At 38.7% G+C, this 16,014-nt stretch overlaps 1 protein-coding gene across 1 annotated transcript in view; it reads right to left on the bottom strand.

Annotated features, from left to right (window-relative positions):
* Nucleotides 1-5,019: 5,019 nt before the first annotated feature.
* Nucleotides 5,020-16,014, bottom strand: part of ITGA1 (integrin subunit alpha 1) — a 74,482-nt gene continuing 63,487 nt past the window's right edge. The window contains exons 25-30 of the mRNA XM_066181135.1: nucleotides 14,897-15,010; nucleotides 13,195-13,299; nucleotides 11,989-12,093; nucleotides 11,254-11,346; nucleotides 9,779-9,895; nucleotides 5,020-9,035 (exon numbers count right to left, since the gene is read on the bottom strand). Of these exons, the coding sequence (XP_066037232.1) occupies nucleotides 8,991-9,035; nucleotides 9,779-9,895; nucleotides 11,254-11,346; nucleotides 11,989-12,093; nucleotides 13,195-13,299; nucleotides 14,897-15,010 (579 nt within the window). The 3' untranslated portion in view covers nucleotides 5,020-8,990. The remainder of the gene's footprint in view (nucleotides 9,036-9,778; nucleotides 9,896-11,253; nucleotides 11,347-11,988; nucleotides 12,094-13,194; nucleotides 13,300-14,896; nucleotides 15,011-16,014) is intronic.

The raw sequence follows: 16,014 nt of genomic DNA, 5'->3' as shown, positions 1-16,014 counted from the left end.
GTTGACTGTAAATAAGCGTTCACATTATCACAGAATTAACTAGATTGGAAAAGACTTCTGAGATCATCAAGCCCATTCCAATGTCTAATCATCCTTTCTGTGAAGAAATACCTCCTTATGTCCAATTTCAGCCTCCGCATATTCAGATTGAACTTCTGTCCTCTCATCCTATTACTGCTTGAAAGGCAGAAGAGATTAACCCCTGTCTGCCCACAGTCTCCTTTCAGGGAATGATAAGGTCACTCCTGAGCCTCCTTTTATCCAGGCTGAACATCCCAGCTGGTCCTCTCAGCTGCTCCTCACAAGACTGCTGCTCCAGACCCTTCCCCAGCTCCATTGCCCTTCTCTGGACTCACTCCAGCACCTCAGTGTCTTTCTTGCAGTGAGGGCCCAGAACTGGACACAGCACTCGAGGTGTGGCCTGACCAGTGCCCAGCACAGGGGGACAATCCCTGCCCTGCTCCTGCTGGCCACACCATTGCTGATCCAGGCCAGGATGCTACTGGCCTTCTTGGCCCCCTGGGCACGCCCTGGCTCATGTTCAGCTGCTGTCACCAGCACCCCCAGCTCCTTTCCAGCCCCTCTGTCCCAGCCTGTGGCCCTGCCTGGGGCTGTTGTGACCCAAGGGCAGGACCCAGCACTGGGCCTTGTTGAACCTCACACCATTGGCCTCAGCCCATGATCCAGCCTGTCCAGATCCCTCTGCAGAGCCTGCCTGCCCTCCAGCAGATCAACACTACTGCCCATCTTGGTGTAGCCTGTGGATTTAGTAAGGGTATACTCAATCTCCCCATCCAGATCTCTAAGATAATGAACAGGATATAAAATACATTGAACAGAACAGAAGTGTGCTCAAAACTGAGCCTTCTGGAAGCCCATCAGTGACTGGCCACCAGCTGGATGCAGCACCGTTCACCACCACTCTCTGGGTCGGGCCATCCAGCCAGTTTTTAACCCAGCTAAGGGTGCTCCTGTCCAAGCCCTGAGCTGTCAGCTGATCCAAAACTATGCTGTGGGAGACAGTGTCAAAGGCTCTACTGAAGTCCAGGTAGACAATACTCTCATCCATCAGGTGTTGTCACCAGGTCATTAAAGGAGGTCAGGTTGGTCAGGCAGGGTCTGCCTTTCCTAAACCTTTGGTGGCTGGGTGTCATCCCTCTGATCCCTACAGGCTGTCCTGTAAGTGCTGGCTTATTGCACTCAAGGTAATCTGTTCCATAACCTTCCCTGGGACCAAGGTCAGGCTGACAAATCTGTAGTTTCACATGTCTTCCTTCTAGCCCTTCCTGTGTATGAGTATCACAATGACCAACCTCCAGTCATCTGTGGACCTCCTCAGTTAGCCAGGACTGACCATAAATGATGAAGAGAGCCTTGGCAAACTCTTCTGCCAGTTTCCTCAGTACCCTTGGGTGATTCCCATCTGGTCCCATAGAATTGTGGGTGTCTGAGTGGCACAGCAGGTCACTGACTGCTTCCTCCTGGGTTGCAGGTGTCTGTTCTGCTCCCCATCCCTGTCAAGAAGCTCAAGGGGCTGTTAGCTATGGTGATCACTGGTCTTACAGTTGAAGACTGAGGCAAAGATGGCATTAAGAACACCAGTTTTTCCTCATCTTTAGTAACCATATTTCCCCCACTGTGTTCAATAAAGAATGGAGTTACTGCTTCATCTTCCTTTTGTTATTAATGTTTTTATAATACATTCCTTACCAGCTTGCAAAAATCTTATTCCCCTTATAAGAAAATTTGTTTTGGGGGCAACCGACAGGCCAGCCCTCAAAAACTGCAATGAAATCGGAAAGTTCTTTGCATGAAGGGCTGGTGGGATGATCATGGAAGAGGGGCCATGTGATGAGAGAGGCCATTAAGCCATGTGCAAAGGTGTGTAGGCACCTTTTCTAGACTTTATTTGGTTACTAGTGCTGTTTCCTCAGGTCTCAGTACTGGGGCCAGTTCTGCTTGGTATCTCCATCAATGACCTTGATAAGTGGTTGACCACTCAGTTTGCAGATGCCATCAAGCTGGGTGGGAGTGTAGGTCTGCTGGAGGGCAGAAAGGCTTTGCAGAGGGATCTGGACAGGCTGGATCATGGGCTGAGGCCAATGGTGTGAGGTTCAACAAGGCCCAGTGCTGGGTCCTGCCCTTGGGTCACAACAGCCCCAGGCAGGGCCACAGGCTGGGACAGAGGGGCTGGAAAGGAGCTGGGGGTGCTGGTGACAGCAGCTGAACATGAGCCAGGGCGTGCCCAGGGGGCCAAGAAGGCCAGTAGCATCCTGGCCTGGATCAGCAATGGTGTGGCCAGCAGGAGCAGGGCAGGGATTGACCCCCTGTGCTGGGCACTGGTGAGGCCACACCTCGAGTGCTGTGTCCAGTTCTGGACCCTCACTGCAAGAAAGACACTGAGGTGCTGGAGTGAGTCCAGAGAAGGGCAATGGAGCTGGGGAAGGGTCTGTGAGGAGTCCTGTGAGGAGCAGCTGAGGGAGCTGGGGGTGTTCATCCTGGAGAAAAGGAGACTCAGGGGAGACCTTATCACTCTCTACAAATGCCTGAAAGGAGGCCATGGCCAGGTTGAGGGGGGAGTGTGTCAGGCTCTTCTCCCAGGCAACCAGTGCCAGGATGAGAAGGACAGAATTTCAAGCTGCTCCAGGGGAGTTTTAGGGAGATTTTTTCACAGAACAGATGGTTAAGCATTGGAATGGGCAACCCAGGGAGATGGTAGAATCACCATCCCTGGAGGTGTTCAAGAAATGACGACATGGCACTTTGTGCTGTGGTTTGTTTTGCGCTGGTTATTGTGAAGGTCTTTTCCAACCTTAATGATTCTATGATTCTATGAACTATGCTGTAGCAGCACATTATAATGCCTATATTACTCTCTAATATTTTTTGGCTGGGTGCTGTAGTAATTTTCCAAATACTGAGAATTCACAACATAGGAGTCGGGACTCTGAGATAATTTTGGTAGTTCCCCAAATAAACAACAAAAAGCAATTAATAGTTTATAAGATTCCTGAGAGTTTCAAAACCTTCATCACCAGAACTCGGGTTTTTTTCTGGCTAACAGGGTCATTGGAAATTTTAGCTGAACTTTAGTTAAAAAGTTTTGAGATGCAACAGCATCTATTCTGGCACAGTGTAAAATGGCTGAGGCTGGAGTAATAGGCTTTTGTCAGTGAGATTTTATGAGCTGGCATCCAAGAAAGTGAGCTATTAATGGCTATTAATTTGGACCACGAGAAAAGAATGTGGAGAAAGATTTCTGTGTGTTCTCCAAAATGATAGAAAGTATTTTACTTTCCTTAACCTATGTCTACTGTCACAGAATTGCTACGCTTCATATGCTCTTCAGGGAAAACTGCGAATATCCTGTTTTTCATCTTAACCATTCTGATGAAGTGAAAATGTGTTGTAATGGAAAACAATATGAAGAAACTTCCGCTAGAGAAAGAGATTTCTGTTCCTTTACCCCAGGGAGACTAACAATACCCTGAACACAAATAAATCTTAAGTACCATAGGTAGTACTGAACCAGATATGTGCAGCCTTGCAGTAAATATTAACTCCAGTATCAAATTGAGCTGAACCATAACAAAGGAGTATCATTTCACCACCACTGAAAGTGAAAGAGTGGGCGAAGGGGATGGACAAAGTGTGCCAAGACAAGCAGATCACTAGATCTGTAAGTTCAATCTACTTTGAATACTTCTGTTCCCTATCCCATTTCTTTGAACATCCCCAGGAGATGCAACATTCAGTGAGCCCTTGAGGAATGTCTGTCCTTTCTGAGAATGCTCAGAAACTGAGAAAAGAAGGGCAGAAGGGTAAGAGCATGAGCAGGGAAAAGCAGTAAAGTAGCTCTATGCTCCACTGTGCTAGAGTCAAAATCAAAATCTGCCTTTCTGAGGTCTTTCACATGCTTTTTTTTCTTTTTTTTTTAATTGAATGAACAAAATCCAATATCTCTGAGCTGTCAGCCCTCAGTCTTTCTAACCAAAACACGATTTCACTGATGATAGCACATTTTTTCATCCAGTTTTTAAAACAGAATCCAGTTGTGCTAAACTGTGGTATCAGCCAGTTGTTACTAAAACTTTAATCTTTATGACTCTTTATTGTTACAGGGCTCAAACCACACCCACTGCATGAAATGGTATTATCTCTGAACTACAGTGAACTTAGTGAAGTGCTAAGGCTTGCTTCTGATAAACACAATGAATTATAATCCTGTTCTGTGAAAATCACATATCATATTACACTTCTTCCTGTGAAAAATTGAATCTGGTTTTTCATTAATTCCACTGAGAAGCAAATTAAACCAACCAACCAACCAAAAATAGAAATGGATTTTTTCCCCGATTTTCATTGAAATGCTCCCATGGACAATGTCCAGCAAACCCTTAATGATCAGATACATATAGAGTAGTTAATTTGGTAAGCACTCCCCCATGACTAGACAGGATGTTGCCATTAGAGAACTGTGATTCAGCATCAAAGTAGTCTCTGATGAGAGAACAGTTGTTACATATTTTGTAATGTTTTCTAAAAGTTAACGGTGATATAAAAAGTTTAATCTCTGTCTTCTACGAAGTTTTGATACAAAAATTTACTAGTATAAGGAAATTATTGTGAATCATTTATAATTATGGAAGACCATGAACTATTTGGGTTACACTAATAGGTTGTACAGAGAAATCGCTGGACAGGACAAACGATTAGATGACCAAATGAACGTGTCTTTTGACTTTTATTTAGTTGTCATGGAAACAACTCTGTGCCAGGAAGTCATATGATCTTCTAAAAAGCTTTCAAACATGGGTATCAGCACGAAGTCTGTACATCTAAGGATGATGTATTTCTGACAGCTTGACCACATCAAGCTCTCCTGGATGTTATCCTGTGCAATAATGCTTGTGTCTGTAATGCCTTTCTATTGACAGGTAGATGAATCTGTTTTTAGGAACTAAGACGACTTAATATTACTCTTATATCACTAACAAGCAAACAAACTACACAGAAGACTTATTAGACTCTTAATTTCTTTTTTAATCAATAAAGCACATGGAATACTTTTACAGGAAAAAGAAAATGCTATGCAGAATGTTGTGGTTTTCTTAGAAAGTATGTAAATCCCCGTTTATTCCTGTTAAGTGGTATAGGTAAGAGCAGTAGATTCTGATTATCTTATCTGCTTTTATTTTTGAATGGGTCATCATCTATACAATAGGCAATTAAAGAAATTAACCAATTAGATTATGTGGAATTCATTAGATGAGTATGACCCTAACTCCAGCCTCTTGCGGCCAGGTGAGATGAAAACCCTTGGCTTCAGTTTAAGGTTGATTCCTCTGACTCAAGCTCTGAAGAAGAGGAACACCATGGTCAAAATGACTCAGCACAGGATATGTACTAAAGGGCTCAGGTGAGGGGTCAGGGTATGTGGGTTGTGTCTGCAGCAATGGCTCATAGTAATGACTTAGAGTGAAACCAGACAAGCAAAGGAACTGCCCACAGAGCATAAGCAGCTGCTCAAGGAGAATGCTCTAATGGAGATGCTGTTTCCTAAGTCTGCTAAAATCATGTATGGGACCAGAATCTCTAGAACAACCTGATGTTGGGCAGAAATGTGCAGAGAATCCCTGTCCTATAGAAGAGCAGGTTGTCCATTACCACTAAATTACCTACTTCAGTGCTGAAGTTAGGAACTGAGTTGGGTGGGAACTTGAATTGCCTAATCTCTGGTTACACACACAATTTATTATTAATTTTTACACAATTTTGCTTCAATAAAAAATAATTATCTTCATAATTATTAGAATCACATTACAACCCAATGTGTCTATTTTTAAGAATAAAAATTATTACATGCTATAAAATTAGGTTCTGGTTCCTTTAGTGCCTGCCACATTTAAGTGAGATGTTCCTGATGTTTGCAATATTGCTTTGCTCGAGGCATCACTTTCAGTAGGTTTTTCTGTTGTATACCATGAAAAGCAGTAAAATACTGCTCTTCCAGTGCTGTGTGGAAAGGCTAGTATGGATAAAAATAATGAGCTTACTAATTGCTAAGAATCGTGTAAGAATAATGTGCTATAGTGCTATCCCCTTGACATACTTGTATGTATGTATGTATACTTATCTTTTAAATAGATATTATAATTGAAAACACCATAATAGGAAAATGTGAAAAGAGAGAAAGCGTAATGAAAAAGGAAAGCAGTATGGTTATATAAAGCTTATTACTGTTTTTACAGTGCAAAGAAAGTTTAAAATGAAACACTGATCTTAAACATACTCTACATTGATAAATACTACTGATTTATTTTTGCATAGTCTTCATCTAGGGAAATAGACTATTCTTTTGACATACATTTTTCAGTTAGGCTGAGGCTTTAAAATAAGATATGAAAAGTCTTGGGAAAAATGAAAAGCTCTGGTTAACAGCTTATCATAACTAAATAGTGAAACACTTAAAAATATACTGCATATGAATTAAGTGTGTCTTACACAACTTGTGAGTAATTTTATGAAGCCAGGAAAAATGAACTCATTGTTAAGAAGCTGAATGAATAATAATAAATACAAGTATTTCCTCTGCTACCATAGACTTCCTACGTGTGCATAGATGAGTCACAATTCCTTCAAAATTCTACTCCTTCACAAACTCATAAGAGGTTAACAACACTCCTATGCCTTTTCAGAGATACTGTGAGAAAAGAAATTACAATTCCAATGTGTTCAAATGCTATGGTGACAAGTGCTATTTAAATCCTTCAAACAAATGGGCAAAATAACACCTTTCCCTGAAGTAAAACCTGCATCTTGCTTGGGGCTGAAATCACTACTTTATGAATTTATCTTCACAGTTCAACAGATAGATTTTTGGCTTCTTTCAGAATGAATGAAGCAGGGTTTCTATCCACAATTCCTCTATGTCCCTTTTTTGTTTCCATTCATGTGTTCTGTTTTCAGAACCCCTTCAGGCAGGGTGCCCTTCCAGCTGTCTAGATGAGCACAGCAGCCCTGTCCCACTGTCTCAGCAGATATCCCAGGCTCTGCAGAGCACAGCCACCCACAGTGTTCCCACGGAGGGCTCTTGCCCTCTCCTCTGAGTCATAGTGCTACCTTCAGCAGACTGCTGCAATGAAATAACCACCTTTCCCACAGACACCAGGAGAAACTGCCAACACTTTCAAACTCAATCCTACTAGTTGCATTTGTTGCATTCCATAAGTCAGCTTTTCTAATAACTACTTTCTCTAACTTAGGAACTAAATAAAAATGTACTGAAGAGTGACAGCATCTTTCAAGCAATGAAGCACCCTCTGGAATACTTTCAGAGTTTTACTTGTCAGCATGTTCAACCCAATCTATATTCTCTTCTTGAACAATAAGTTTTTATAAAATTAATTACTCTTTTAAAGATATTACTATAAAGACAGTGACAAGCAAAACCATTTTGGAATTTTTTTTTTTTTTGTGATATTTGTCCCAAAAGGAGGAACAATTTTTCCTGGCTTCCTTAGCAAGGCAAAGCTTTTTGGCCAACAAGTATGTGTTACAGAATGTAGAACACCTCCTCAGCATTTTCTGATCTACTGGCAATCAATACTGAGTCATGCTGAGGCAGCATCACACTTTGCCAGCATACATCCTTTTTCTCCTGTTAATTTCATGTGGCTCCAAGAAACACAGGAAGCTCTCAAGGTCATGGCACAGCCATGAGCCTCAGGGAGAGATCCTCATGGGAGGAAGACAAGTGCAGGAAAGAAAGGAAGAAACTGAATTATCTAAATAGAAAGAAAAAAATTTCTTAAAAAACCCTTTTGCTATCTACATTTCAGTGTATTCTCATATAAACTTTTAATCTTTGACACAAAATAAACATCATTTTTAAGTGCTTATTTAGTATGCAAATTCTTCATCACTTCTTAAATTCCTAAATAATAAAGATGAGCTGTGACTTATAATACTAGAAGAAGCTTGCCAGTGCTGAATTTCCTATCTGTGCTCTTTGGATAATTTTCATTTTGTACACTTTAAATTCATTGGATTAAATAGCTACACAAGAAATTTACAGTGACAGTTTATGAAGCACCCTGCTGGCTACTCCAAGATATACAGCAAGAGTCAAACTTTCAGGGTGCCTCTAAACATTTTCCACATAAATATGGACATTTCAATTTGCAGATACAATTATGCCCCTGCTTATTTGAGTACAGCGTGCAATCAGACGGGCTTCAATGATTTGCGCATTTTTAGGCCTGCCAAAAATATATTTAAAGTTCGAACAGCTATGTGATTTAATGGATCAACCCTTTATGGTCCACTTGACCATAAAAATCTCTTTCTTGGAGTATCCTTCATTCAGCTGAAAATGTTAAAATGAGCAGAAAAAGAAATCCACGGTGTTTCAGTAATTTTCACCCAATATTCTGGAGGTGCTTCTGTCTTCTGAGTTGCCATTGCATCAGCTATCACGCAGAATTTGGTGCATTCTCGAAGTTCACAGGTTTGTTCTGCCTTGTGAATTGAGAATCTGCTTCCACAGAAATGACATTAGGAGGGAATTTTGAAAATGATGCATTTTCCTTTTGAAAATTGTAAGGTGATAAAAAAGACTGGGATTGCTACATACAAGCCGACCTGTTGTGTAATTTGGAAGGAAAAATGATTCCACATACATAGATATATAAAAATACGATTACAAACTTTCTGTATTCAAAAATGTTAGAATTTTTGAACTAGTTACTCTCCAGAAATGAGTAACACTTAAAGGTACATTCTTTAAGATCACAAAATGCTGCAAGGTTGTTTATACTTTTTTCTCATAATTCCTTTGCATGACTGATTTTCTTCTTGTTTTTCTGTTTCTTGGGGTTTTTTTTGTGCACCAGCACCTAGAAGGCATGGTAATCATTGCATCTAAGTCTATAATTTTACAGTAACATTTTGGTGGCAGACCTGAGCAAAAAAAAATTTATTTTTTTTTTTCATTTCTCCATTTTCTTCTTTAATGGCCTTTTGAAAAATCCAGCCTGCAGAAAAGAAAAAAAAAGTGACTAAGAACTGCTCAAAGCATGCAAACTGTACTGGTTACATTCACATGCTGGTTCTTACTACTATTTTAATACTTGCACTGTTGTAAAATGTTAATGAATACTTTATCATGACACTGTTTTTCCTGGAATGGAAAAACTAAGTACAGATAATACATAGTAGAGTGATTGCTGAATCATTGGTTTTTTCATGCATTGTCAAGGGTTAAAGCGCTTAATAGCAATTTTTGTTACTCATTTGAATAAATGATATTTTATTTTATAATGTCAAAATTTTCAAGAGATTATGTGTGTTGAAATTTATAAACTGTAACCTTCTAATGTAATTATGAACAAAATATTTAGCCTGGAGAAGAGTGCCCACTTGTGGCAAGACTTACACCACAAGCCCTAGCATCTCTTGCACAACAGAGAAAACCTAGTTGACAAAGGTCACCGCCAAAGCTGACAGAAAAATTCCTTAATAAACTCTTACTTGCACTAGAATATCTTCTTATTTTTCTTTCCCTAACATAACAGCAATATAGGTTTCAATCAGGTAGCACTGCTCGCTCCACCATCAGAAATATGCAGTGTAATTAGCAATTTTGTCATTTCTTCAAAATTTCACACTACTTATTAGATAGAGATTATTGTCTGTGAAGTTCTAGCTACGAGAAAGAAATAATGGAGAATTTAAGCATATTTGTTTATGCTCCTGAAGACAAGGACATGCAGCTTACCTTCCACAGAGCAAATATAAGCAGTGCAAGAATCAAGAGTCCGGCGAAGATACTCAGGAGGATAACCCACAAGGGGACTGTACCTGGTGGGTGTTCTTTGGAAATCTTAATCATGGTCTGCAAAGGGTTCAGAACATAAGCAATAAATAATTTGTCTTTCAAAAAATATCAAAACAGCAGTAGTGATTGATCAGTATGCAGTGATTTTCCTGGGTACCAGTTCATTTCACCTACAGGAATTAGTATGAGGGAATTAAGAAAATAAACTCCAGCATGAAAGGCTGTGTTTACACAGTACTTTTCACTTTTTAAAGTGCATTCATTTTTTTATTTTTTTAATGAGAGTGGCCCTGCTACAAGTCAGTAGTCATTGTTTTAAAGGACACAGGATCAAAATCATGAGCAGTGGAAGAATAAGCTAAGAATTTCTTTCCATACAATCTTCCTCACTAAGTGCTGGCCTTCCTGAAAGATGGAGGTAAGAGGAAGTGTAAAAGCCTGTGTACACACTAATTTGATTTTAAACATGGCGTATCTGGTGTAAACCGAACAGAAATAAGTAATATTCACTTTTAAATAAATGTGGCCATGCAGGAGTTTGAATTAACTAAAGAATTTATTAGAGAACAACTTTATAATTCAAAAGAGCATTGAAGAACTGAACACTAAGCATGAAATTAGGCCCCTAAAAAGGTAGAACTGAAATTCCTTGTCTCTATCTGCAAGCCTCTCAGCTGTGTTTCTACTCTTGGACTGAATTTTAATCTATCACTTAAAAGAAATTTCTAGATACAAAACCAGCTAAGAATGGACCTCTCATGTTTGCATTTTCAAAAATTTTTTCTGTAAGATGTAGTTCACACTTTTCTTATTTTTATTACTTTTATTACTTTTCTAAATTTTGGAGTATTAACAATAAGAACTAATAATAAGACTTTGGCTTAAAACAATGGCTATTGTAGTAAATAAGCTCCTCCATTTACAAGTTATCACAAAAGACCATTATAAATGTTTGGAATTGAGAGTATCAAAAGGACGACTAATACTTCTAACAAAACTTAAGATGTTTCTCTTTATATCTGATGCCACTACCATCATACATATATCACTACTATGTATTTTCTTATCTAAGAAAATCATAGTGAACTTCTGAAAAATAAAACATCCTGTTTCAAATACGTATCCTGGGTAACAAAGTGGAAAGAGAGAAAAAAAAAGGAAATAGTAAAGAAAATACAAAGTACGATCAATTTTAATTGATCCAGGACAATTTTCGAATACTGTTGATTCCTTAAAAGAATTTTAATTATATTTTTTAATTTACATAGCTGCAGGAAGTATTTATGTACTATGACATCACTTCTGTTTAGAGTAGGATAATGCATTATTAAAGGTAACAATCAGTTCATTAATGAATGATTCCAGAGCACAACAAATTCTGTGAAGAACAAACACAGCAATTATCATGTTCTTACCTCCAGTTTTTGATGGTCATTTCTCAAAATCAGTGATGAGTTCTCACTCCTAAGTAATGCTTTCACAACAAGGGTTAAGCTGTGAATACTGGCCTGAAAGGAGAGAGTAGTTACTGTGGTTTACAGTTAGGTATTTTTAGTAGAAAGCTTTGTAGCAATGAGAAAGGTGAAAGAAAAACTTAATGCTTAGGAGGATGCTGAAAAACATGAAAGTCAGAGAAACTTCTCATGTGTGTCACCTTCAGCACACACACTGTTGCTTGCAAGACAGCAATACTACTTTGAAAGGGTATATTGCAGATATTTCAAAGAAACATTAATTAATCCTAGAATACTACTGTCTCTCTTTGGTTTTTTGATCAAAAAATCCTTTTTAGAGTTGAGAAATCTTCACAGATGAAGACTTACTTAAAAAATATGTGCTCCTTCTTATATCTGCTGGTTCAGACTTTGTGGATGTATTAGTAGCTATTAAAAAAGGACCACCCATACAAAGTAAGGGGTGTCTTCTTACCATGGTTTTAAACTCCTGTTAAATTATTAGTACTTACTTTAAGGATAAGAAAGTGCATGTGACACAGTTTTAAGGAAATTTTAAAATAGCGAAAGACACTACTTCAAGTACTAGAGGGGACACTTAAGAAAATGAAAGACATGATTTTAATAGACATTAGAAACATTGGCTTAAATTAGTCAAACCCAAAAGTATTCTGAATACAAATTGGATTTACATACTTTTATGATGGTAGGTTTCCATACTCTCAATGAAACATTCACTTGATATATGTCAGATGGGATCAGGGCACAATTAATAGAGGCACAGCTGTATGTATCACAGTCCTGTTAAAAAGGGACCAGAAATAGGCAATGGGAAGAGACTTTTTCACTTCATTAAAATAAAAACATGTAAGCTACTATATTTACTGATCACTTGCTATGACACCAATCATAAATTGGCATTAATTACCGTAGCTTTTTATGCAAAAATGAAACTGCAGTATAAAAAACAGGTTGAGATATTCATGCTGTGGTAGAATAGACACAGTTTTTGCAGGCTGGCAAGCCCTGAGGAATTTCTGCTGCTGCAGATAGGGAGCAAAAGTCATCACAGAACTTCTAAGGGATGCGCAGCTTGTAAAAGCAGATGTTTTTCTACCAACACAGCTATGGGTCTTCTGCAGTGTTTTCCAAATCTTGGGACACCTGAATCTCTGAAGCAGGGCAATATGTGTGTGTGAAAATCCAAGTAACTTCCTAGTATCACTTGCTAGCTGGGAGTACAGCAGGATTATATTGTAAGAAGCTAGAAACAGTCACTCAGCCTAGACCTTTGCCACCTCTGTGAAGGATGATGATAAGCACAGAAAAATACTGTTCCCATGACAGGGTTTCACTTGCACTAGAAACTCCACTTGCACCTCTGTGCTGAGGACACCTTCTCCCTGACCTGCTAACATAACTACAGCAGCAAAATCCCTTTGTGACTCTTTCATCTAAATGTGAAGGGCTAGTCCTTTCCAAATGGGATCATCAATAACAGTTGCATGGGAAACTGTGCTCAGGTCACATTTGAACATATTTTCTACTGGATGTCTAAAGAAGTTGAAAGGGAGAGAAGCATTTAAAATATTACTATTTATTAATTACAACAGAAACATAGTAACGATTTATCCAGCTGTCATATGTGCTACTGCAATTTACACATTTTTTTTTTTAATTAAAGAAACCCCAAACTATCTAAATTCAGTTCCACATGGAGTTTTTCAGGCAAATAAAAACCAAACTCTAGTCAATATAAAAAAGGTTTTCTAAGCTGTTAAATTGAAGTGAGTTTCCAAATGATACAGTTTTAGAGCAGCTCTCATACATCTTTTTCAGAAGTAGCAACTCCAAGATCTGGATTAATGTCTGGGGTGAAATATATATTATGAGTAGGCTTACCATAATTGTATCCCTTGTAGGTTCTTTTATTTTTGACAGCACAAATGGCTTCCCAATGCCAATCTTTAAGGGATCTACAGAATAACTAGTTTGGCAGATGGCATTCTGTAAGCAGAAATACAAATAATATTCTTATTGTCTGAATATGCAATCTATTAAAAAAAATGATCTGGAAACAAGCCAACATTAATAATATTTAATATTTAATAACAATTATAATGTTTGCTAACCACGAAAATAAAACAGCATATTGCAAGAGTGCAGAATAGGAAATTCAGATGTCCGTGTATTGAAGTATTATTATTCAAACAGAACATTAAATATTTATGAGATAATTTAACTCACCTATTTTACTTAAACATCTGTACAAGCAAACAAGAGCTTCCTGCAAGATGACCATTATGTAAACCAGGAAGAGCTGGCTATTAAATGAACTAAACAGCTTTTGCATAGGAAGCCGCAGAGGTTCTGCCCTAGCAAGCAGACAGGCAGGTTAAGTGCAGGATGCTGAATCCTCACTTGCAATATCCCGGGAGGGGGAGTGGATGCTGGAGCACTGCTGGATCTCTGTGACTGCTCCACAGGTAGCTAGGAAATCCTTTCACATCCTCAGTGTGGGGGAATTGATTTTTTTCAGTCAGGTCGTTGACTTTCACATTGCTAGCACAAAAAGGATTACAAATCCTCTGTAATGCACTTTGGCACACTACTATCACTAGGGTGTAACTAGCAGGACATGAAATTTGTCTTAGAAAAAACAAGATTTACTGAGTTTGTGTGCAAATGTGTCAAATGGGGTGATTGACTGGGAATGACAATAATGGGGAAAGGAAATCAAGAATAGACACAACTGTTCTTTTGTATTCTAAATGTGATTTTTTTTTGTTCATTTGATATTTGTTTTGTTTTAAAGTGAACCTTGAACTTTCATTCATATATTTTGGTTTATTTTTCAGTTGGGCAACACTGCAAAACTAAGTGAAATTATTAGCACAGAGGTGCACATGTATATGTCTCTGAGTGGAAAAAAAAAAGGAGGTTTAGGTGATCACTTAGTGTTAGCTGTGTTTTTCAGCCATGTAGTTATTGATATAGCTCTAACTGTAATATCTACAGATCTAGGATAATGGAATTTGTTGGAATTGTGATCTCTGCCAGTTGCACTGGAGGACTGAAATGGAAAAATTCAAATGAGGGCTGCAGTGAAGAGCATTTCAAGCACACGACCTACCAACCCCTTCGAGATGTCACAGTGCCCCAGAGAACGAAGAAGCCAGAGGACTGCTAGTGCTGGAGAGCAGACATGCAATAAAGTTAATTTCAGTACCCAAAAGAAGAGAAGCGACAGGAGGTTGGGCTCTAGATGTACACAGCAGGATTAATGAATTTGCAATAAGCATTGCTGACAATGAAGAGAACATGGGACTCATATCTGAGTCTGGACATCTCAGCACTTGGAATATAACAAACTAGTCTTGTTAAAGGGCAGTTATTGTTCAAGACCATTTTAAACCTGCTTGTTTCCTTTTATGAAAATTTGCCCCTCTGTCTTCTTACGCACCTCTGTGCCTACTCTTAAAACAGCAGCATCTTGTTATTTACACTGAAAGCAATGCATAATCCAAATGTTTGCAATTTGCAGTTCCTAACAACATAATTTTCAAATTTAGATTGATCATAAAAATAGAAATTCCTGTCTTACCTGGGAATGTGATAATGCAGTAAGGTAGAGAAGAGGGTTTTTGGCAGCTGTTACATTTGGAAATAAGATCTGCAGTGTGAGGTTTGGCATTGGAAAGTGTTCACCTTTTTCAATCTATAAAAAAAGAAAAATGTTTTGACTAGCACTTTACTCATTTTGTTAGTATTTGATTGTGAGTTTTTTCCTTTCTTGTGTTTTTGTTTTCTTCTGTTCATTTTTACATTTCCACAGTTAGTTATGGAAAAACTGCTTTATACGGGAGAGAAGCCACTTTATCAGTGGTGGCTCCTGCTGGTTCCTCTTCAGGTGAGCTTAAGTAATTGCTCTTGTGCTCACCTGTCCCTCTCTCCTGTTTTCTCTGAGAAGACAACAGAACATATCTGTAAGCAGCAGCTCTTCCTGGAAGGCCCTGCTGTGGTTGAGGATTGGGCAACCAACTAGATGGAATTGCTGGCAGGGGAACTGGTGATATTGTCTCTGAAGTGGATAGACTTAATAATGCTCAAGAACCTTTTAAACTTTTTCCTTCTGGCTACTTATTTGTGATTAGCTGCTTGCAAAGATGAATTTTACTTTACATGATCATAAATAGTATGTTCTGCAATCCAGCAGCTTTTTGACTCAGAAAACAAAGATTGGCAAATTAGATGAATAATGCCTTAGACATCCACAGCAGACAAGAAGAAAAGGTAGCTGAGTAAAACAGTGTAGTGGCCTAAAAGAACAGGAAAAAACCTCTTTGTCATTGCAATTTAGTGAGAGCAAGAATTTACCATATCCCATTTTTAACAGATGAAATTTGATTTAGAGACTTTTTTGTTTTTATGTTGGACCCTTGTCCAGTTTTGGATTTGACACTGGGAAACAGGATGCTCTCAAGAAAACTAAATTGAGCTTTGTTGCAACTTTAGGGTGGACTTCAAGTCACAGAATCATAGCATTGTGGACTGGTTTAGGTTGGAAGAGACCTTAAAGATCATCTAAAGTTCCAAGCCCCTGCCAAGGGCAGAGACACCTTCCTTCCACTAGAAGAAGTTGCTCAAACCTGACCTTGAACACTTCCAGGGATGCGACATCCACAATTTCTCCAGCATCTCACCACTTAATATTCAATTTAA

This window comes from Chamaea fasciata, unplaced genomic scaffold, assembly GCF_029207755.1.
Source record: "Chamaea fasciata isolate MVZ Bird 193981 ecotype frontalis unplaced genomic scaffold, bChaFas1.0.hap1 SCAF_4, whole genome shotgun sequence".
NCBI classification, from domain to species: Eukaryota; Metazoa; Chordata; class Aves; order Passeriformes; family Sylviidae; genus Chamaea; species Chamaea fasciata.
Note: the sequence above shows the minus strand (reverse complement) of the source record. Positions and strands in the feature narration are given on the sequence as shown.